The following is a 23,721-nucleotide window of genomic DNA, read 5'->3' on the forward strand; positions in this document are numbered from 1 at the left end:
GATCTGAAAACGACTGCATGAATACGACATTTTAATCGTTCAGTCATTTGTCAGTCTGTGATGAGCCTGCACTGAACGAGCAGGCGTTCAGTGCAGGGTCATCAATCATCTGCAAACATGCTGAACCTGACGATATAGTCAGGTAGACCAGCATGTTTGCACGATGATAGATGTCTAAAGGACCAGCGGGCATGCGCATCGCTGGTTGTTTTAGACACTTTTGCAAACGATTGAACGATCAAATGATCGTTATCGCTCAATCGTTCAACTTAATCATCTAGTGGATGGGCACCTTAAATGTTTAAACATTCCCTCAATGTTACGTGACATTGCCTGGCCCAATCTCTGGTGAGTTATGTAAATAGAAAAGGTGGTTGATGACATGTGGATGGGCGGAGATAAGCGTATAGTAAATTAGTGACATATACGATGAAATTGGTATCAGAAAGAGAGAAAGGGCACTGGGAGGACATTGCCAGAAAAAAGAGGAATATTACATGCAGCAGATGGGATGGAAAACATTGTAATGAGGTAAAGGGATGTAAATGATGTGGAGGAGGCATTTGCAGAGACATCTTTGCTATACTCCGTCATTCCCACGCCTCAGACAGAAGCGAGTTCTGCCTTAGCTCAGAGCTGACAAAAATTTGGGTCCTGCCCTATAATTAAAATAGGATAATACAATTTCCATGCACAGTTATAAATAAAATATTTTAAAAATCTGAGAATAGTATAACTGCTCTCTTTATTAAATAATTATATTTTTATCTTCTGCAAATAGAATCTTTACATTGTGCCTATAGGTTGCAGCCCTATAACTTCTCTGGTTATTTAAGCCAATTTTTTTCATTTTATCTGGAGGAGTAGCACTATGGTTATAACATGGAATTTACACTATAAGTGAGATACTGACCCCCAGATTAATAATCATTTTTTCCAGGAGCAAGCGTCCAAATTGGGTTTTGACCAGGGCCCTACAGAACAGCATTTGACAGAACAAGACATAAAACGAAACTTTGAGAGTTCAAAAAGTGACCTAGAAACATATATAACGAAAGCCATGAGCCTTCTTGGACAGAAATTTCCCCCTGAGGAGTTCATTTCACAGTATGAGGTTTGTGTTCTATTCTTTGCCATTCATGTGTTTCTGTTATACAATTTATGTCTTAGCGTTAATTCTTGACAGGATCTGGCAACCATGTTATTAGATTTAATCTCATTTTAGCTGTCTGGCAGTAGGAATATTCAAAATGCTAGGCCTTGTATCCGTGTACGTGCCGCACAAAGACAAGGCACTCAGTTATCAAAGAACAATAGTAAGAGCGATGGAAACTCATCTTTTAAATTAAGATAAAACACTTGGGCTGCCTTTATTCTCAGATGCTTTCTATTGGAAAAGTGAAACGTCACTACATGTTCACTAAGAGTAATTTAAAAGAGAACTTTTTTTTTTAACACAAGTCCATAAATCCGATAACATAAGGGATAATTCTTTTTGAGTTCTATTCAAGGCTGAAAAATTATATTTTTCATAGGAAGATATTGATTGACTTGTACAAATCATATGCTTGTAGATTTTGTTTGGCAAGTTTATCTCTATTAAAGATTATTATTATTTTTATTCTTTATAGGGCGCCACATGTGGTCCACGGCACCATACAATGCGCATACAAAAAGTACAGTACATAACAGGACATAAAATGCATTCAAAAGTACAGCAAGGCATAAATGCTTAGAGAGTACAGTACAAACATAATAAGACAATACAATATATACATGGTTGTCAAAACTACATTTCAATGTAAAAGATCGCTATAACTAGGCAACTAGCACTGGCTGAACCTTTACAGCAGCTGATGGAGACAGCAGAGCCAGTGATTTTGATAGGAATTCCAAGATGATAGCGTTTGCCAGAAAGGAAGAGTATAGGAGGCCCTGCTAGTGAGGGAATGGGTATGAAATCCCGGCAGTCGGGATGCTTGCGGCATCCCGATGCTCAGGATCCCAACAAGGATCGGGTAAGTATACTTACCCTCCCCCATTCTCCCCTAACCATAACCCTCTGTTTCTACATGCTAACACTATCCCTCCCCCCACCCCATTAGGGCAATAGATGACTGCTAAACGGTGGTGGAAAGGGTGAAAAACTTGAATGGCGTGAACCTCAAAGGTGGAAAATGAGTTTATGATAGGAATGTGCAGATAAGTTTATCAACATGTTTAGAGTATTGCTGAATATTACCCACTCTGTGGATATCTCTTCCTCGTGATTCAATACTTTCCTTTAAGCTCCAAGCTTTGAAACATTCCCTGAAAACTAACGCCTTTGCCTAATCTGATCAAATTCCCAAATCACCTTAACTTCCTTTTCTACCCAAAAACTTCCATCCTACATATTTCCTTTGAAACTTCCTTATATTCTCCTCCAATACTCAAACAAGCTATTGAAGTTAACATTGTTGTGTAACTAGATCATACAGTATAACAACATTAAGCACTTTTTCCAATTCCAATCTGGCATGACCAATATGCAATCAGTGGCCCCCCCATGTAAATAACATCTATATTCCTAGAGATTATACACTTGCAAGCAGGGCCCTCTTACTGTTTGATGTCTATTGGCCACGTCGACCATTTGACCCTGTTGACCTTAGCCCATGTCGACCTTTTAACTGTCGACCGTTTGACCCTATTGACCTTTTGACCCTTTCTACATATTGCCTGTCGACCATTTGGTGTCCATCTATTGTCTGTCTATTTACTGTAAATCTTTTAATCCACAACCACACAATGGTTGCTTTCATAGTAATTGGACAAGGAGGTGTTTCCGAAAGTGGGATGAACAGTGCCGTTCATCATTGCCAAGCCATTACTCCAACTCAGCTCACTGGATAGGAGCTATTCACAAAGCCACATTCCGTGGAAGACTCCTTCCTGGCACCATTACTGTGAAATCAGTCAGAGCCAGATTAAAAATGGGGCAGAAGGAGCTACAGCGCATCATCCGCTACAGAGCTAGTCTGGCATACAGTCGGCCATAAGTATTAAAATTGTATTTCTAGTTTTCTCACAAAATTTAGCAATTTTTCTTTTTATGTATTTAGGAAGACAGTGGGTCTATGGTGTAAGGCTTGTGCTGTACACACCCACGTGGCTCTGGCCACACCCACACCCACACATCACTGGTCACAGCTCCTGCCCTTCTCCGTAATTGGTCCTTAAATATATCCAGCCCCAGACACATCTGGCCCTAAAATCAGTGATTGGCAATGTTAGTTAAGCGTAGTTAGGGCCTCATTCAGACCCGCTTGCTAGATACGGTCGCTCGCTCCCAGCGTATGGAAATTCAGTTGACGTTAAGGCAGTCACTCTCACGGCAAGGCATAAACTCATAAACTCTCCTGTCACTCATTCCTCTCGGCTGTCTTTACAAGGCGAGTGAGCGCATCCTGATCGCTCGTACTAGTTTGCGCACGCGCACTGCGAACTATAAGCATGCGCACATTTGCAAACATCGCCAGCAACGAGCGATCGCTTGCTAGCGAGCAGGTCTGAATCAGGTCCTTAGTTCACATCTGTCAATCATGCAGTAATAGGCATTTCATTGTTACTACATCTGCAAACAAGAGCCATAACCTGCCAGATATCTTACTGCATTATTCAGTCGTCACTTCTCTTTTCTAGAAATCGCTGAGCAAGTTTGATGGCCAAAGCCTTGACACATTTCTTAAAGCCGCTGATCAAATGAAAAACATTTCATTATCTGCCGAAGAGAAGTTGGATGTGGATGATGTTAGCAATGATCTTCGACTTAGGTGGAAGGTGAGAAATTTTTTTTATTTTAGCCTCTCACATGGTCCTACAGCACGTTAGCCTCTCACATGGTCCTACAACACGTTAGCCTCTCACATGGTCCTGTTCTTCACTTTGCTCCTGTATTACCTCAATATGAAAACAATAAATGAGAGAGTTCACGCTGGATTAGCTTGTTTGTGCTTTATAAGCTTTTGGTGCAGCTTTCTGTCATTGACTATATTTTCTCCTTGCAAAGTGGGTTATGCATCTGTGAAATGTACCGCAATTCATAAGTTATGATAGAAAAAATTATAATTTTCTGCTATTCAGAATGATAACTGTATCGTATTGTTGGTTAGTAATAATGTATATAACCTTTGGGCTAGTCGTTCCTTTTCTATGCTGGGTGGAAGTCGCAGTTCCACAACTGATATTGTGCTGTAAATAGTTCTGTGTTCCATGTTCTCCAGTTAGTGCATGAAGAGTTGGAATCTTACGTCTGTCAATTAAAAATCCACATTGAGAAGAAGAAATTTGATGACCTGTCCCGCAAACTGGAAAAGCAGATTTTGAAGGAGAATAGGAGTATCGGTGCTGTGAACTTGGAGGAATTAATCAGAGAACATGAGGTAACTATATTTAGCCGAGGAATGTTAAGTAAAATGTGGATTTTTCCTCTGAATCAGCATAAACTGGAAATATGGGCCTCATTACTCCCCCCTGCAAGCAGATGCCATTGATGCTGCTACCGCCATCTTACCCTGGAGAGCATTGAGTAGTGGAAGTGTCTTATCAGATTGTCGGGTGGGCGTTGATGGGATGACATGTGACCATCTCACGCAGCAAGGTGTATTCCGTATTCTCCAAGCCGTCACAGCAGAAAAATAATCAGTTGCAGGTGTTGGGTAACGAGGGTGGTTAATATACAATATTGCACAGGCAAAAGAAAAAAGAAAATTCTCTTTTAGGGGCACTCTTTGTAAAGATTCAATGATATGATTATAAGTATATAAAAAATAACTTTTATTAGATACCTGCTATAAAAATATTACGTAATGTGCAAGATATATGTGTATCACGATTGGTGCCAGATGGCAAATTTTCAATAATTTAAATAATAGGCGAAAATATATAAAATAAGGAAGTATTGACCTTGAAATAATACGGTACTTCTTATCAATTCCGGTCACAAATTATGACTCTATGATATTATGGACTATAAACATTAATGATTGAGGTTAGAGGAAATTAATAATTATGTGCAAAAAAAGGGGAAAAGAAAAGTGCAAGTAAATATAAACAAGTTCTCATATAATTTGCTGATAAGTGCAGCAAAGGAAATATTAAGATGGTGAGTAACCAATTGATATCTTAATTATAACCAAATTGCATGTTTACTTAATGATAGCAGCAAATAGGATGAGATATCAAAATAGTATTAAATATTGGGGATGGTAATCAGATGATATTCAATGTATATGAATCAATCTCTTAAAGTCAACACTTTAATATCATCACCCATCAAATGATACTGCACATATCCCTTAAATGAGGTAGTAAAAGGGACTTAATAAGAACCAATATTGCACGTCTTTAATATTTAGCAGCCAAAAGAGGTAAATATCCCCGATAAAGCTTATCGATGGTACTCAATCAGCGTTATTGCACATCTCCCTTTTTATAGCTGCCACGATGAATAGAAAAAGAAACAGAGTTATTTTTTATATACTTATAATCATATCATTGAATCTTTCCAAAGAGTGCCCCAAAAAGGGAATTTTCTTTTTTCTTTTGCCTGTGCAATACTGTATATGTACTAGTAATATATTTATTCCCGGGAGCATCACCAACAAAATTACATTCTATTAGCAGTTCACCCAAGTGATTTATTTGTATTGTTGGTTCATCTGCATCTAATAATTTGTCACGTTGTTTATACAAATCCTGTGCATTAATCTCTTCCCTGATCCCTTTTCCCTACCTTTTAAACTAATACCCCTTTTACACCGGAGCTAAAACCCGGGTTATTGCAGGGTTAACCCAGGCAGCTCCCTGGTGTAAAAGGGGAGAGGGTTGGATCGCCCTGTCGAGTGACCCGGCAATCCAACCCAGGTAACTAGCAGGGTTTAACACGGGCGTAGCCCGTGAAACCCTGCTGTGAGAACAGCGCACTCCGGGTCACGATGACCTGGAGTGCGCTGCTAGCCGGCCGATTGGTCCGGCTTCAGTGGCGCTTGGAGATGACGTCATCTCCAAGCGACCACTTTCACTCCGCAAGAGCCGGGTCTATGCAGACCCGACTGCGGTGCGAGCGGCGCCGACTCGGGAATATCCCGTGTCGGCGCCGGCAAAATTCCATGTCTGATTCGGATAGGAACTTTGGCCCTCATTCAGAGCCACTCGCTATTTGCGGTCGTTCGTTCTAAAACAAGGGGTGGCTATTCAAATGAACCGTTCGCTGTTTGCGGTCTGTTCACGCCTCTATGTCTGAACGAGCGAACAAAACTTGCGTTCGTTTTTTGGAAAAATACGCCCCCTGGCCGCTCGCATCCTACGTCATGTCCGCTATTTATTAGATTAATCGAGTACATCGACAAGGGTATGAACTGCTCGCTATTCTTGTGGTTGGTGTTTGCTACCACAATTTTGCGAGCAGTTCTGACTATAAAATAACCCAGTGACGTGGTCAATGACGCTGCTGTTTTAAATATGCACACCCATAAAACGCCCGTTTTGACCTTTAAGCACGCCTGCGTTCTGATTTCCACTCCCCATTTTCAAGCACCTTCCCCTGTTACCACCCACATACGCCTCTTTCTGTCACTCAAAATAGCAGGCATTCGCTATTTTGCGAGCACATGAATTTCGGCCGCACTGACTGGTTAGCGCATGCGTATAACGATCCGTACGCATGCGCAGTTGGGCTAACATCGCTCGGAACGAACGAGCGGCCGCTTACGAGCGGCTCTGAATCAGGCCCCTTGTTCCAACTCCGGGTCAGACCCGGAATTTAGGTGGAAAAGGGGTATTAGGAGGGTGGTTGTAAGGTGACATTGGTGTCAGCTCAGAAGCAATGGCCAAAGTCAGCTCTGTTTTTATATATATATATATATATATATGTATATATAATCTAAGATATTTTGTTAGGAAGATGTTACCACTGTCATTAATAATCAGTATGACATAAGAATATCGGCAGATTACACTTGTGGGTTAGTTTGCGACCTTTGGACTCTCTTTAAAATAAACACGCAGTCGACCTATCTAAAATATCGAGCGCTGTTTGCTTTACAAGGAGGAGACTGTCATGACGGGCTTTGACCTTTACAATGTAGTTCAAAATTTCAGTTAAAACAAATGTGTGAGTAGAATGTTAGTTTCTGGGAGAATACATGGAAATTGTGCACGTTGAAGGAATTTGTGTGATTTCCAAATAAAGACATTCAATAGCCGAGTTGCTCATCCATCTTAAAAGGAACAACTAAGTTACAGCATTCTATAGTTTTGCTATATGAACCATGACGTCTGTCCTGCAGCTGTGATAATGAGTGAAGTGTAAATAGTTTCCCCCTCTCCTCCCATTACAGTCAGCTAATGCAAATTGCCACATCTTAAGCACACTGTATGTATGTGAGATGATGGAGGACACAAAGTGTATAATGCAGGGTTCTCAACTCCAGCCCTTAAGGACCTCCAACAGGTCATGTTTTGTGGAGGTCTGTAATCAAGAACATGTGAGTTATTCTGTTTTGCTGGGGAAGTAATTATCCCACCTGCTTCCCCAGACTGAAATCCTCAAAACATGACCTGTTGGAATAAACTGTCTATGGCGCGATTCCGCTGATGTGCGCATAAAGATGCACTGTAGGTGGACCATCAGCCTGACTTTTGGACAATACCGTTTCACCATGGCCGCCAGGGTCAGTGGAACTGCGTCTTCAGACACAGCTGCTGACATCAACACACCTGCGACTTGTACCCACCTCCCTAACGAAATTGCATGGTTCTCCATGCAATTTCTTTCTGCGTCTTCCCGGTGGTAAACATCAGGACGCATGCACAGAGGTAAAACATCAGACACTTGCTCCCTATGTTTTACCTGCGTCCAATTCAGAATCACCCGCAGAGCCTCCATACTCCGGTTAGAATTTTGAACCGAAAACCCAAATGCTGTGAGCTGTCATTGGTAATCATTCTGCAACCCAGTTGCCAATTTATGGAATATACATTTGTATCACTCTGACGCCATAACTCTGCGTAGACTGCATATTTGAATTTACACACAAACACATTACCATTAATGTCATATTACTGCTTAGTCATTTGAGCTTTTTGTCCTCTATAAGCAACCCTTTAAAAGTCAATAATCATAAATTATACTTTGATAATCCTTTCAGACCAGTTGTGTTTCTCTGTATCCTTATAATGACAGATGTATGGTAAGCCAAGTGATGTGTAGAATACTTAAAATAAAAGTTGCCTGTGACCCGCCGATGTTTGAAGGCCCCCATACATTAGAGATTGATTGTAGCAATCGTGCAATTTGCAATCGATTGTGTATAAGAATCTTTCCCTTTTTCAATCGACTGTGGCAATTCTGCAATCTGCAATCGATTGAAATGGAAAGATTTTTATACACAATCGATTGCAAATTGCACGATTGCTACAATCAATCTCTGATGTATGGGGGCCTTTACTCTGTGCTGTACTTCCTCAGATTGTCTTCTCTGATAATGGCTGCCAGGGAGAGCTGAGTCGGTGCCTTCAAGCCATGGAAACATTGAGCGTCAGGCCCAGCACAAGGGCTGATTCTGCCACAGTAACCAAATTCATTTCCGAAAGTACACAAAAGAAGCAAGATCTTGAGAAACAGGCAGCTGAACTGTATGTTAATTTACTGTCTCATAAGGAAAAAGTCTACACAAATGAGTAAGTACAGTATTATATTGCTGATCAATGCTTATGTTACCCCGTAAATGTAATAACATTGAATATTCAATATTGAATCTACTTTTTATTACAATTTTCCAAGAGTTTTGGTGCTCATCCTAAACTTACTTTCATATGAATTTCTTTGGTTTCTTTTTTGGGGCGTTGGGGCTTTTAGTGAAATATTATGTTGTGCATATTTTCTATACATGTTATCTATATAATAAGTGAGAAAGTGTGTGTGTGTGTGCGCGTGTCTGTCTGTTTGTCCTTTATGCACGGTCAGAGTTTTTTAACTGGCTCCACCAAATTTGGCTTGGTGGTGTAGTCCAACCAGGATTAGGTTTTTGGCTATGTTTGGAGTTTGTCAGGGCCATGGTGATCTACATGGTGCCCACCTAGTAGGCCGTGGAGTGTCTGATTTTAAAATTTAGTTTAAGCAAGTTTGCTCAGGATGTCTTCCAGTGCCTAAAGGTGCATATCCACTTGCCAATAGAGGAACAACAGTACGATTACATCATTGTAATCGTACAGTCATTCCTCATCCTGTAGGTGCCTACACTGAACGATATGTCGTTCAGTGCAGGCACCCTCCCTCATCGCTGAACATGCTCAATCTGTCGTTATTGGCAGATTGACCTGCATGTTCAGGCGATGACTGATGTCGAAAGCGACCAGCGGGAGCGCACATCGCTGGTCGTTTTCAACATTTTAATGCACGTTTTGTGAACGATTAATGAGCAATGGAACGATAACGATGTCGTTATTGTTCAATCGCTCATTTTAATTGCCTAGTGGATACGCACCTTAAAATTGCACTGATCTGAAGGCACAGGCTGATATGTACCAGTGGGGGGCAGGCAGAGCTCCAACGGAAGAGAAGTGAGTCAGAGGATCAACTGTCACACTGCACCTGCACTGACATTTACTAATCTCCTCCAAGCACATTTTCATATGCGATGGTCTCCAGTGTTGGTCTGCAATGTAAAAAATGAAGGCTGCAGATGTACTTCATGGTCCATTCTTCAACCTGGGAAATGCTGGGTATCCCAGCTAATTCTGTATATTAGAAACTCCTTTGACATACTGTATTCATGCTGTAAACATCGTGCCAGTGTGATCGGAAATTGGCATTCATCTACCTCTGCCTTGACCCAGACATTTTTCTAATTACTAGTTACAAATAGAGTTATATGGCGCAGTCTTTTGTCCCCTTGCCTTATTTAATCTTCATAACTGAGGTTAGTGTGACTACTTTTCTTATGTACGTTATAGGGGCACATAGGAATAATCAGGTATGAACATTACAACCAGAAGGTGTCATACCAAGAAAGGACAAGCCTGATGTATTAGAAAGTGGGCGCTGGTCCTGATGTATTATAGTGGAGGCTCTGGTTCTGATGTATTATAGTGGAGGCTCTGGTTCTGATGTATTAGATAGGAGGCTCTGATTCTGATGTATGAGAGAGGGAGCGCTGGTTTTGATGTATTAGAGAGGGTGCACTGATTCTGATGCCTTAGAGAGGTGGCACTGGTTCTGATGTATTAGAGAGGTGGCGCTGGTTCTGATGTATTATAAAGGAGGCGCTAGTTCTGATGTATTAGAAAGGAGGCGCTGTTCTGATGTATTTGAAATGAGGTGCTGATGTATTACTAGGGAGGGGGCGCTGATTCTAATGTGCTGAGAGGTGGCGCTGGTTCTGATGTATTAGAGAGGTGGCGCTGGTTCTGATGTGTTATAGAGGAGGTTCTGGTTTTGATGTATTAGGGGGTGCTGGTTCTGATGTATTAGAAAGGAGGCGCTGGTTCTGATGTATTAGAGGAGGTGCTGGTTCTGATGTATTAGGGAGGGGCATTGGTTCTGATGTATTAGGGAGGGGGGGCTGGTTCTGATGTATTAGAGGGGAGGCGCTGGTTCTGATGTATTAGAGAGGAGGCTCCAATTCTGATGTATTAGGGAGGGGGCTGGTTCTGATGTACTAGAGGTGGCGCTGATTCTGATGTATTATAGAGGACGTTCTGGTTCTGATATATTAGGGGGTGCTGGTTCTGATGTATTAGAGAGGAGGCTCTAGTTCTGATGTAGAAGAGAGGTGGCACTGGTTCTGATGTATTATAGAGGTTCTAGTTCTGATGCATTAGGGGGCGCTGGTTCTGATGTATAATAGAGGAGGTTCTGGTTCTGCAGTATTAGGGGGTGCTGGTTCTGATGTTTTAGGGAGAAGGCGTTGATTCTGATGTATTAGAGAGGTGGCACTGGTTCTGAGGTATTATAGAGGAGGATCTGGTTCTGATGCATTAGGGGGTGCTAGTTCTGTGGTTCTGATGTATTAGAAAGGAGCCGCTGGTTCTGATGTTTTAGGGAGAGGGCGTTGGTTCTGATGTATTAGCGAGGTGGCGCTGGTTCTGATGTATTATAGAGGAGGTTCTGGTTCTGATGCATTAGGGGGTGCTGGTTCTGATGTATTAGAGAGGAGGCTCTGGTTCTGATGTATTAGAGTGGTGGTGCTGGTTCTGATGTATTAGATAGGTGGTGCTGCTTCTGTTGTATCAGAGAAGTATTTGAAGTTTCATTATTGCCTATTTTTCAAGTAACTATAAACATTGGCCTAAGCAGTGGTAGAAGTGGACCAGGCGTAAACCAGGCACATATTCTACTGATGCCACTTACACACTAGCTTGCGATCGTTGCACCTTTGCATATACGTGCAATTGCTACTTTTTATTTAGTGAATGTAACTTGCATCTGCCTTCTGCAGCGCAGTTGCAGCCAACTCTGCGTGAGTCCCTTGTTGTCCATCCTCCTGGAAGCAGGTCCTGTGATGCAGCTTTATGTGTTCTCCAAAGGAACATGAGAAATAAAAGCATTAGCTTTGAAAGCTGGCAATATCTTTAGGAAGTGCCAAACAGTAAAGTGATCTTTGTACAAAGGGGTCGATTCAGACTCTGTCGCTAAGCTGCGCTCTCTCGCAGCCAAAAGGGGCCGGGTATGCAAATTCCGCGATCGCACTGTTTGGTGTAAGGATGCCCTCTATGTATTAGGGAGCGAAGGCCGGTAAAAAGACGCCCACTTTTCTTTTTTAACACACATCATCTCCAGGAAATGTATGTTTAATCAGAGCCATCGGAGCTGCAAGCAGCGCTTGAGGTAGACCTTACCCCGCGGCAAGCACTGTGATCACTGCAGGCTGAAATACAACCAAGTGACGTGTACAATGACGCTTCTTTGCTAATTATGCACACCCATAAAACTCCGTTTTGACGCCCAGACACACCTGCGTTTGCAGCACCACTCCCCCGTTCATAAGCACCTTCCCCTGTTACCACCCACGAACGGCACATTCTGTCACTCAAGGTAGCGTCCAGTATGTGTGCTACGAGCGCACGATTCCCAGACGCAGTGACTGGTTCGCATATTGGTATTTTGACGCATACGCATGCGCAGACGTGCGATAATCGCCCATAGCATGTGTCCGCAGCTTAGCGACCGGGTCTGAATCTGGCCCAAAATTCATCCCAATGTTAACATTTCAACAGATTTATCTGCAATGGGCAAAGATAACAAAATTTCATTTACAATGACAGTCTATCTTCTCTTCACTTTTCCATAAATATTCATTAAAACATATAAGCATTGTGCATAAACAACTTTCTTGGTCAATGTTAATTGAATATAATGGTGCCGCTAGTGGCCAATTATCATGCAGACAGAATACTCAGATTAGCATTAACTTTTCAACCAAACTTTTTTCAGACATGGGAGAACACTCATTTTATGCAGCAAATGTTTATGGAATGAGAAGAAATAAAAATATATTCAGTTATAATTACCTGCATACAGTTTCAAGTTTAAAGCTGCACTACCACCGAAAATGTCCTACATGTTAAAATGGCTGCAGAACGGGCGAGTGGTTGGAAGGACCAAAGAGAATCAACATTATATGTGATTTTGACTTCTCATTGGACCAACCTCTGACACACACCTCCAGTAAGTCTCGCAGCTCAGCTATGAGACTATCCACAGAGACTGGCTAAAAATGGATGCAGGGAACAGCCCCCAGGCGCTTGGGAGCGGGGCAGAACTGTAATGCTCCAATCCCTCCCTTGGTGGCAGCACAGCTTAAATTTGCTCAAAAGACTGGTGCATTTTCTTATAAAGATGGGCATTAATTATATTACTTGTATCACTTTTTGCAGTGTTGCTTTGAGTGAAAATGGAGTGAAGCCCGGTGTCTGCAAGCTTATTGGTACATCATCTTCACAAGAGGTACAGAACATAGAAAGTATCTATTGGTCCGTGACACTTGAATATATAGCTTCACCTGACTGTTTTGTGCTACACAATTCCTTTAGTCAACCTTATGCTTGGTTCACAGTAGACGATTTCTTGGATGATATGGCGAATTGGACTGACATATCGTCCAGATCGTCTAGTGTATATGCACCATGCGTGCTCCCGCGTGGCGACATCTGGGTCGTTCAGTTGGCCGTGCATGCATGACAGATGGAGCGATCCAGCTGCTGACACCAGGAGAGTGAATGGAGCAGGTGAACGATGTATCGGGCGGTCAGACACCAGATCGTGGAGTGTGTATCGACTGCCCGATACATCAGACCATTGGGCGTCATTGGCGGGTTGGGTAATGTGTACCCGGCTTAAGATCGGGACTGAAGAAAAATGGAAATATTTAAAAAAAAATATTTACAACAGTTCAAAATATGAAAATAAAACTAATCTTAAAAATGGAAGTGTGGTGTAACAAAGAATAACAAGTAATAAAATCTATTTGATATTATCTGAAGAAGAGTGAATTCTACTATTGTACCTATCTGGATGTCAGAACATACTTCATAAACTACATGCTCCTAAACTCCAAGTCACTGGGGATAATTTAAAAACTGGCAGCTTAATGCATGAGGCTTGCATGTGCTTATCTGCAGAATGTATGAAAAGAAAAAAATAATAATAACATTTATATATATATGTATGGGTTGGGTACTGGATGCTGGTACTCAGGATCCCAGTGGTCAGAATCCCGAAGCCAGCATCCCAACAGGATTAGGATACCAACACTTGTCGTTCAGTATTCTAACCCTCCCCCTCTCCCTACCCCTAACCCTCCCTCCCCGGTGCCTAAACCTAACCTCCCCCTCCCCGCACCCTAGACCTAACTCTTCCTCCTTAGTGCCTAACCCAAACCCTCCCCCTAGTACCTAACCTTAATGCTAACCCTCCGCCTAACTCCACTACTTACCAGGATTCCGGCGGTCAGGATGCCAGCGCCGAGATTCTGACAGGTGTCGGGATTCTGGCGCCAGCATTCTGAGCGTCGGAATCCCCGTTTTTAGCCTACAGCTCATGTACATATTTGAATTTAGGCATCTTTGTATTTTTCCTATTCTGAGTCAGGCGGAACTTGGCTGGATCTATCTTAATGTGAAATAAGGTGTTTCAGGGCTTTCGGGGCAGGAACTAAACTGTGACAATGCAATCGCATGTAACCACCCAGACTTGTGTTGGGAGTGTCATGGGAGTGTTTGGGGCATTTATCAAGCTCCGTGCTATTCTGAGTGTTGCGCAGGGGGAAGACAAGCCCCTGTGTCTGATGGGTCTCTTGCACGTACCATGGGGCTGCTGCATGTGCAGATACTAATGATGATGGTTGTGGTGACTGGTGTAATATCAGTGGGCGGCACAGGTTTCCGTTTACACATGCAGGCACCTCCTGCATTAGAGGAATGGATTGTAGCTTTGATCTAAGGTAGTAAATCTGGGTTCAGCAGCTGGCCTTAACTACAGCCACTTTGCGTGTGGCTCAGAATCAGCCCATTGATCTGTAAAATTGACATTTATATTCTGCAGGAAGAGATATCTAACAGAAATAAGGGATTATTAGTTACATTTAGGTGTGCACACTGTTATGTGCTTGTTAGATGTAGGAGAGCTTGTCAGACACTACAGTTAAGTTCTCTATATAGTTGTAGACTACAGGGGGTTTATTTACTAAAGCTGGATACACACTATGCGATCTGTACCTGGACGACATATCGTACCGCGGGTGCACATTGAGCGATGTAATGAACGACGGAACGATCCCTCGTCTTGTCCTTCATTACCTGCAACGGCGATGCATGCGATAACGTCCGGTTCACTGTACATCGCGGCCGACTGGACGATATCGCATGCAACCGTGGGCAGCGGGCAGATAGTCCGTACACACTATGCGATCTTCACTATCAAATCGTTCTGATCCACGAAGAATCAATAGATTGTTCAATGGATCACATAGTGTGCACCTGGCTTAAGTGTCGGTTCGTAAAACCTGACACTCCTTTTTCTTTTGTTATTTAAAAAGACGGTGCTTATCCTAGCAAGACACGGCTTGTAAAAGCACTGGCCTTTTAATTATCCGGCATAAACACAAACAGAAATGTCGGGTATTACAACTGTATATAAACCCCCAGGTGTCAACTGATGAATAAAGACAACATAAGTCTGACAAACATTATGGAATTTTAAAACATTAATGAACAATCAGTATTTCCCTATAAGGATTCCTGATTATAACTTGTGTATTCTAACAGGTGACAGAACCTTGCAGTGTGTATCAGACCAATGCAAATGACACCCCGGAAGACAATGAGGTAGATGGCTCAACCCTACAGATGATGCTGCAGAGGTAATGCAGAAATATAACTGTATCTATTTATAACACATCTTATTTATTGATTTTCACAATAATAAAGCAATAACCTTTTATATAGTTAACATAATAAAAAAATGTTTAAAACAAGTTTATACTCTCCTGTACATTCTTGATGGAAATGAAATGCTAATAGAAGTGTCTAATTTAATTTCCCTTAGACAATATGTCCTGTCCCAGCAAGCACAGTGAGCTATGTATGTACACTTCGTGCCTGCAGGCCATACCCATAAGCCTTTGCAGATGGAGGTTACAGTGTTTTATAACTTGTACTCAGATTTGTGATCCTTTCATAGCTCTATAGTGTCTGGATGTTAAATAGAATTCATCGCCATGCATCTTAATGCTAATGTTTATCTGTGTGTATGTTTTATTCAGATACGATGTCAAGAAAAGTAATCTAGAACTGTTAATTCAAAACTCAAGAGAGAAGCTTGTTGCTGAAAGCCCAGCAGACGCTCAGGATGTAAAACATCTTCAGTTTAGAAGCCGTGAGCTACAGGTAAATCTAATCTGCTATTGAGGTTTCCCTTGTGTTCATCACCATCATAAGTCTTTTCGTTGCCCCATTCCTCTCAGCTTGAAGGGACACTAAACTGACTTAAACTATATTTCTGTTTGGTGCAGGAAAGTAAAGATGAAACTGTTGTCTGTTGATATGTTTTATGTTTGTATGGAGACATTTCTGTGGCAGACCAGTCGCTATTCCCTACACCCACATCCCCCTCTTTTCTCTCTACCATCTCCACCCTCTACACCAGTGATAAGAAACAGACAGCCCTCGGACTCTCCGTACCTTCACTTGTAGTCCTCAGCTCCTTCCTGCTTGTATCCTCATTTACTGGGCGTCTTTACGTATGATTCATCTTAGGATGGAATTGCAAAGCTGCATGCAATTATGGTAAAGGCAGCAGGAGGCATCACACGTCCTGCATGCATTACTTATCCGAGCTGCGTTGTACGACACAGCATTGAATAATCTGCGGGAACATTGGCCTGACAGGTGACCCATGGGGTCACACAAGCCGGCAGCTGCAGATGAGAGAAAGATGCCAGGAGATCCTGTCCTCCCCCCACCCCGCCCAAAGACGACAACACGCCTCCGAAGGGGACAAGCACCTGTGCAGATTCCCGACCATCAGGAATCTGCGTTCAGTAGTAGTGCACTGCTGAATCAGGCCCAAAGGCACTGATGAACTTGATGTATGGAAAAGCTATGGCTGCTCGCAGCGGAGCCCTTTTTATACAGGTTCAGACTCAGTCGCATACAGATGTGCGAATGTTGCAAATCCCACTGACCAGTGAATGCTACAATGCAGCTCTGTCGCTCTCAGGTGTTGTATTTATGTGAATAAGATGCACATTTTGAGTGAAAAAGATGCACTGCGCCGCTGAATCGTGGGGAAATGTCTCACCGAGACGGGCAGTTTGTCGCTACTGAGGAAAAGGACACATCTGTAGCCTGTAATGCATGCAAAGCCTGTTACCATGTTATTATAGTTAAGTGTCTCTTTCCTTATTTCCTTAGTATTTTAAATTACTACATTTAATCTAAAATACTACTGAAATTAAGAGTAATGTAAGGCTCTTTTGAAGGTTAAGGGGCCTGCATTTGAGATTCAGTGACACGCAGTGAGGTCAATGGCTGGGGAGGCACACATGTATAACACAATAGTTTTATATCAAAACTCTGGAGCATGACAGGGAGTGTGATAGAGGAGTGTGTATGAAAGCGAGGCTCTGCCTCCCCTGACAGCACATCCATGCACCATGCCCTTACTGTATTTTGGCGAGAGTTTTACACCCACTGCCTGCAACTGCACAGTCATTAATTCCCAATATGACCATATAAAGGCTTAATGTTTCCCCTTGTGGATGTCCATGCAAAGCAACCATCACATTACCATATGGGTCCCATAAAATTGTATGCCCTCCTGCTGTTGTGGATCAACAAATCCAATGATGTACTGTTAACCTCTGGCTGTGCGGGCATGCTAGGACTTGTAGTTCCAAAAAGGATTTATGTACACAGCAAATAGAAGTTAGGAGTGTGTAGCAGAGGTTAGAAACATGGAGAAAAAGGCAGAAGTAGCCAATGTATGAATTATTGATGTCTGCCTGTATGTTCCTGTCTGTACACGCTGTCAGATGTTACTGCATTCTCACAGCTGTGATGTATATGGCGGACACAGAGGAATAATGAGAGGATCATTCATTTGGGAGGCTGTTTATTCAGTATGTTACTATAGGGTCATGGTGATCCTGTGCAATCCAGATGATCAGATCATAGGTGAACACAGACAACAGTTACAGAAGTGCAGTTTTTAAAGATTTCAGCTTCATTGTGGTGGGGGCAGGGTGGCGCTAGCTGATAGTAATATCTGGAGATCGAGTCCTGGCTGCAACCTGTTTTAAGACATGTTTTGCAATCACTGTAGTGCTGTCAGCAGTCAGGGGTAACAGTTTGCAGCAGGGAGGAGGATACTTATCAGACTTATTTATAGGATCGGTAGCAATGCAGTGACGAGGAGGCGCTATCATATTGCGTGGCCATGCTGCATTCGGCAGCATGGCACCGTTAATGCTATCCCCAGATTGTACTGCATGTTCAGCCGACTGAAGATATCGTTAACGACCCACGGGAGCGTGCATCGTTGGTCATTCAGTGCATACACACTGGACGATATGAACAATAACGATATCCAGTGGCTGAATTAGCGGCTGTTGAGCCGGTGGCTTGCACCGGGGCCCGCTGTGGTGCAGGGGCCCATAGCCGCTGCACCCACCGCCAGTGTCCCCCGGGCCCTGCAGTATTTAAGCGTAGGGCAGACCGCAGTGAGAGTGGTCCGCACTACACAGTAACAAACACAGCGCCGCCAGTGGCGGCTGTGTGTTTGTTATAGCAGTCAATGAGAGTCAGAAAGACTCTCATTGACTGCTGAGTCCACGGAGGGAGCCAACTGGAGCTCACTCATCACGTGTGATGGGCGAGACATCATGATGTCTCTCCCATAGTGCAAAGCGGATCGGGAGGAGCAGACAGCGGCGGTGGCACCAGGAGCAGGGATTCAGGTAAGTTGTGTGTGGTTTTTTTTTTGTGTGTGTAAGGGACACGGGCACTGACACTGGCACTGCATAGGGGGGGCACTGTATAGGGGAGGTGGCTGCTACTAGGGGCACTGTATGGGGGGAGGCGTTACTGGTTGCACTGTATAGAGGGGGTGGCTGCTACTGGGGCACTGTATAGGGGGGACTACTGCTGGGGGCAATGCATAGGGGGACTCTAACCTCCCCTCCCACAGCCTAACTCTCCCCCTAGTGTCTAACCCTAACCTCCTCTCCCACAACCTTACCCTAACCTCTCCTCCTGTAACCTAACCCTTACCCTCCCCATAGTGCCTAACCTCCCCTTCCACAGCCTAACATCCCCCTAGTACCTAACCCTAACCTCCCCTCCCGCAGCCTAACCCTCCCCCTAGTGCCTAACCCTAACTTCCCCTCTTGCAGCATTACCCTAACCCTCTGCTACCGGTCCGTGCAGAAAGTCGGCATTTCACACAGCGGTATTTCACATGTCGACATTCCGTAGGTGCCTACATGTTCAATATCCACATCATAACTGTTGGCTTTGTGATGTCGAAATTATGAATGTCAACATTGTAATTGTTGACATTATGACTACATCCCGTATAGAGCAGCGATCGCAAAATATGCGCTATGGCGTGTTTTTATGCGTTTTAGGAAGATGGGGACCCGGTTTTTAAAACTCAGCGGGTCCTGCAGGATGCTCTGTGTGTGCTGCCTGTGTGCAGTGCCAAAAACAGCCATTCACCTCCAGCGGCTTCTTTTCATCCAATCGCCGCCGGAGGATTCTCCTCACTATAGCTCCCAGAATCCCCCTGGTGCTCATCCTCCCTCTGTGTCCACCTTCTGCCGCTTCGCTCCTCGCTTACGCAGAGAGCCTCAGCCACACTCTGCTCCCGTCTCAGCTGCAGCCATTCTCTGGTCACTGTACCTCAGCCTCCGCTCTGTGGGGATGTCGGACCCAGGCGGGGGAGATGACGGCAGCACCGGCTTGGAGGTGTCGGCCTCGGGGTGCAGAAACACATCCGGAAGCTGGTGCTGCTGCTGCTGCTGTAAGATGGCCGCAATTCCCCAGCCTCCCTGGGGGAATCTCTGGAAGAGAAGAGCGCCTTGGAGCAGATGAGGAAGTTCCTGTCTGACCCTCGGGTGCACTCGAAAGGTAACGGCACCTGTCCCTGGCCGGCTGTGTGGCTCCTGTCCCTGGTGTTATTGGCCGGCTGTGTGGTCACTGTGTCTGGTGTTGTTGGCCGGCTGTGTGCTCCATGGCTGTCCTTGGTGTTATTGGCCGGCTGTGTGCTCCATGGCTGTCCCTGGTGTTGCCGGCCGTCTTTGGCCCCTGTCTCTGGTGTTGCTGGCCAACTGTGTGGCCCATCACATGTGTTATTGGCCATCTATGTGGCCCTATCCCTGGTGTCGCTTGCCAGCTGTCAGGCCCCTATCTTTGGTGTTACTGGATGGCTCTGTGGCCCCTGTCACTGGCCGGCTGTGTGGCCCCTTCCCCTGCCGGTGTAACTGTGTGTATTCCTTCACTATCCTCGACTGTGTAGCTGTGTGTATTTTCCATTTACCCTGACTGTTAACTGTATGCACCCCCCACCTTACCTCCTGCACTGTCTGCTCCTAACCTCCTCCTTGCCCCCAGTATTGCCCCAGCTTCAATCTACCCTTACCCCCTTCCTACCCTTAGTACTGCCTCCCCTAACCCCTTTCTTGCCCAAGCTGCTATCTACCATTGCCCCCTTCCTACCCCCAGCACTACCTGCTCCTAGCCTCCTCCTTTCCCCAACACTGTCATAACTACTGTCTGTACTTACCCCTCCCTACCCCCAGCTCTCTCTGCCCCTACTCCCCTCTAGCCCCAGATCTCCCCCAACTTCTCCCTGCCTTTACCCCCAGCTCGACCCCAACTGCTACCTGCCTCCAGCACTGTCCCAACTGCTGCCTGCCCTCACCCCCCATAATATATGATGAGACCCAAAAACTGTTTTTAAAGTGAGGGGTCCTTGGGGCCCATATTTTTTCCCGATCAGCACGATCACTGTAGAGTAGTGCAAGGAACATTACATGAATTGTCCTGATATATAGGGGCAAATTTACTAAGATTCGTGTTGGTCCGAAGTGTTAATCACAGGTGTGTTTGGCCATTTTTTACCACTCGCAATTTTACTAAAGGCAAACTCTGGTGAGAAATCATATAACTCTCTGCAAAACACGGAAGAAACACTAATAGAAATACACCATTTTCTAAACACGGCAGTACTTTCCATAGACAGGAATAGAACTCGGGAATTTACCAAGAATCATTACTATAATCACGGGTGTAATTTATGCAAACTTGGTTAAAAAATAGAAGTTTTAAATAGACCCCCTCCTGAGCAACGTGTCTTGCAGAAACATACACAGATCAATGTGAAGTGAAGTGTGCCAATGATGCGGCTACTGTGCCGATGGTGCGGCAATGGCCGTAGATAGACAGTCTATGGTAATGCTGTGGCTTTGGGAGCCGATGATGTGGCCAAATTCCCCGATGTTGCGGCTAATGTGCAGATGATGCGGCAAATGTGCCGATGGTGCAGCTTGTGTGCCAATGGAGCGGTAATAACCATTGATAGACAGTAAATGGTAATGCTGCAGCTTTGAGAGCCGATGGTGCGGCAAATGTTCCGATGGTGCGGCAAATGTGCTGATGGTGCGGCTTGTGTGGATAGGTTGTTAAAAGTAAATGCTGCGGCTGGGAGAGCCGATGGCAGCACAGAGGTGTAGGTGCGGCTTAGAAGCCGTAGAAGAAGCTGGAGAACCGGTAACAGCATGGAAGCTGTTGGTGCGGCAAAGGTGCCGAAGGTGTGGCAAAAGCCGATGGTAGGAGTAGGTAGTCGGTGCTGCGGCTTGGGTAGCCGATGGTAGCACGGTGGTACAGATGCGGTTTAGAAACCGTATAAAAAGTTGGAGAATCCGGGGACAGCACGGAAGCTGTTGGTGTGGCAAGAGCCGAAGGTAAGAGTAATTAGTTGGTGCTGCGGCTTGGAGATGTAGGTGCGGCTAGGAAGCCGTACAGAAGCTGGAGAGCCGGAGGCAGCACGGAAGCCACTTCGGAAAAGCCAGAAATCTGTACCACGAGAAGGAACAGAACACTAACCATGCAGCCATGGAACCCACAGATACGCTATAGTCGGCGAGGCGGCAAAAGTGCAGTGTGTTCAAATAGAAGGACGGACCAATCACACAGCACTGAGGATGACACGTCACTTCCTGAGGTGTGCTGATTGCCTAGCAACAGGAGAAACTGGAGTAACCCTGTCCTGACTGGGCAAACTTTGGGTAGGGGTTAGGAAAACACTTACCGTTGGTTCCTATGGGTGTCGGGTTTCTGGCTGTCGGTATTCTGACCAGCGGCATCCCGACAGCCGGGATTTCATACCCAACCCGAACTGTTACATGTTTTGCGATTCTTTTAATGCATAATATGACCAGTGATGTTATGATTATTAAGAGTGATATTAATTATGAAAATTCCAATTACTTTTTCTTGGCTCACGCTACAAAATAAATTTCTCTTGCTGACTGTAGACAAGAATTAATTTAATTTCAATTGGTAAAATAAAATGTATACATTTTAATGTATCTTCTAGATTCTACAGGCCCAGGCAGACATAAGCTGGTCAGAGTTTGAGGCTATGTCGCAAAAATTGGAGATTCTACTGCATGGCATTGAAAGGAAGAAGTTCTCTGAGAAAAGATCTACCCTTCAGTCTGATTTGGAAACTGTTACTGAAGAAATGAAAGTCAGGTTTGTAGAAAGGACTTGCATATCAGGCCAGCAAAACATCAAGGAGATGTGGTATTGTAAGGGTACCCACTCAGACACCATTGAACAGAATCTGTGAGCACTTTGGCTAGGTGTAGGTACAGTAGATTGCAGAAATCCAAATAGTGGTTGTACGGAACAGTCAGACCAGTTATTGTCTAATTTCTGTGTCAGATGATTACCCCCGCCGTAGTGGTAATAGGGGTCATCAAACAATGCTACAGATGCAAAGTCATTTAGGGTCACATATGGGTCATACCCAAAATTGGGCATTCATCATTTTGCTTGACTATCTAACCTTTAAAAAGATCACTAAATGTTTAACGAAATTTGATTGACCATAGTCCAGTTGTGCAGTATGCAGACTTGGCAGACTTCATTCTACAGTGTTAGGTTTTTAAGTATTGGTTTTGGACCAACTGAAGCTCTCGTTACACTGTAGGAGGTTAGTGTCCATTACTCCGAAAGTTTATTTTCATATTCTGTTCTTTTTGTTTAGGCTACAATCTCTGAATGTCACAATAGATGTGCTCTTGCCCATTGAGCAGAACGTATCTTTTCTATGTGATTCAAGTCAGCAGACTTCAGTCCCAGAGATGGAACGGTTCACTGTCTTCAACATCGAGACGGTTTATGACACGCTCAGGGTAAGTATTTATAGATTGCTTTTCTGATTATTTAATTTTTGGGCAAAACATTACGTAAGTCAGTCGTCTAATACCATACTCCTGGTGATCTCATATAAATGAAATTGTTTTAATTGGAGATAGATTTATGATCAGATATCCTGCATGACCAGGAATTTTATGACACTGTTACCTGGTATCAACTTAACTGTGTCTAGTACAGGGGAAAGCATATGTTTGACATAGGGAGAGATATATCAAGCAGTGTAAAAAGTGGACAAGTGAAAGTTGCCTATAGCAACCAATCTACTTCGAGGTAGCATTTTTAACGTACATTCTATAAAATGATAGGTAGAAGCTGATTGGTTGCTATGGTAAACTTCTCCATTGGTCCATCTCTCTACTCCTTACCTGCTCGAAACATCTCCCCCATAGTTTTATATCATCCTTTGTAAAAGCTAAATACAAACTTAGGGTCTCAAGTCTTTCTCCTCTTTTTCATGCCTTGTCCGCTGAGAAAAGACTTGCTGCTAGGTCACTCCACCTACTGTATGTTGTTACATATAGGGCTATGGTATGAGACAAACAACCAATAAGATTATAGCTATTATTTTATAGACTGCACTAAATAAATGATAGCTATGATCTGACCGACAGTGGAGATAAAACACACCTAAATGTAAATAGCACCACATACAAGCAAATTTATTTTAATTTGTGTTCCATAGCACAATATTGAAAAAAAATCTAAGATGTCATCTTCATACTGTATGTTGTT

The 23,721-nt window shown here is 43.8% G+C and overlaps 1 protein-coding gene across 1 annotated transcript in view; it reads left to right on the plus strand.

Annotated features, from left to right (window-relative positions):
- SYNE2 (spectrin repeat containing nuclear envelope protein 2) overlaps positions 1-23,721 on the plus strand; it is a 455,935-nt gene that overhangs the window by 135,461 nt on the left and 296,753 nt on the right. Inside the window, exons 19-27 of the mRNA XM_088471237.1 lie at positions 941-1,114; positions 3,685-3,822; positions 4,266-4,424; positions 8,513-8,724; positions 12,922-12,991; positions 15,310-15,404; positions 15,807-15,930; positions 22,142-22,299; positions 22,817-22,964. Coding sequence (XP_088327363.1) covers positions 941-1,114; positions 3,685-3,822; positions 4,266-4,424; positions 8,513-8,724; positions 12,922-12,991; positions 15,310-15,404; positions 15,807-15,930; positions 22,142-22,299; positions 22,817-22,964 — 1,278 coding nt within the window. The remainder of the gene's footprint in view (positions 1-940; positions 1,115-3,684; positions 3,823-4,265; positions 4,425-8,512; positions 8,725-12,921; positions 12,992-15,309; positions 15,405-15,806; positions 15,931-22,141; positions 22,300-22,816; positions 22,965-23,721) is intronic.

The sequence above is a fragment of the Taudactylus pleione genome, unplaced genomic scaffold, assembly GCF_031769625.1.
Source record: "Taudactylus pleione unplaced genomic scaffold, aTauple2 ptg000113l, whole genome shotgun sequence".
In the NCBI taxonomy this organism is placed as follows: domain Eukaryota; kingdom Metazoa; phylum Chordata; class Amphibia; order Anura; family Myobatrachidae; genus Taudactylus; species Taudactylus pleione.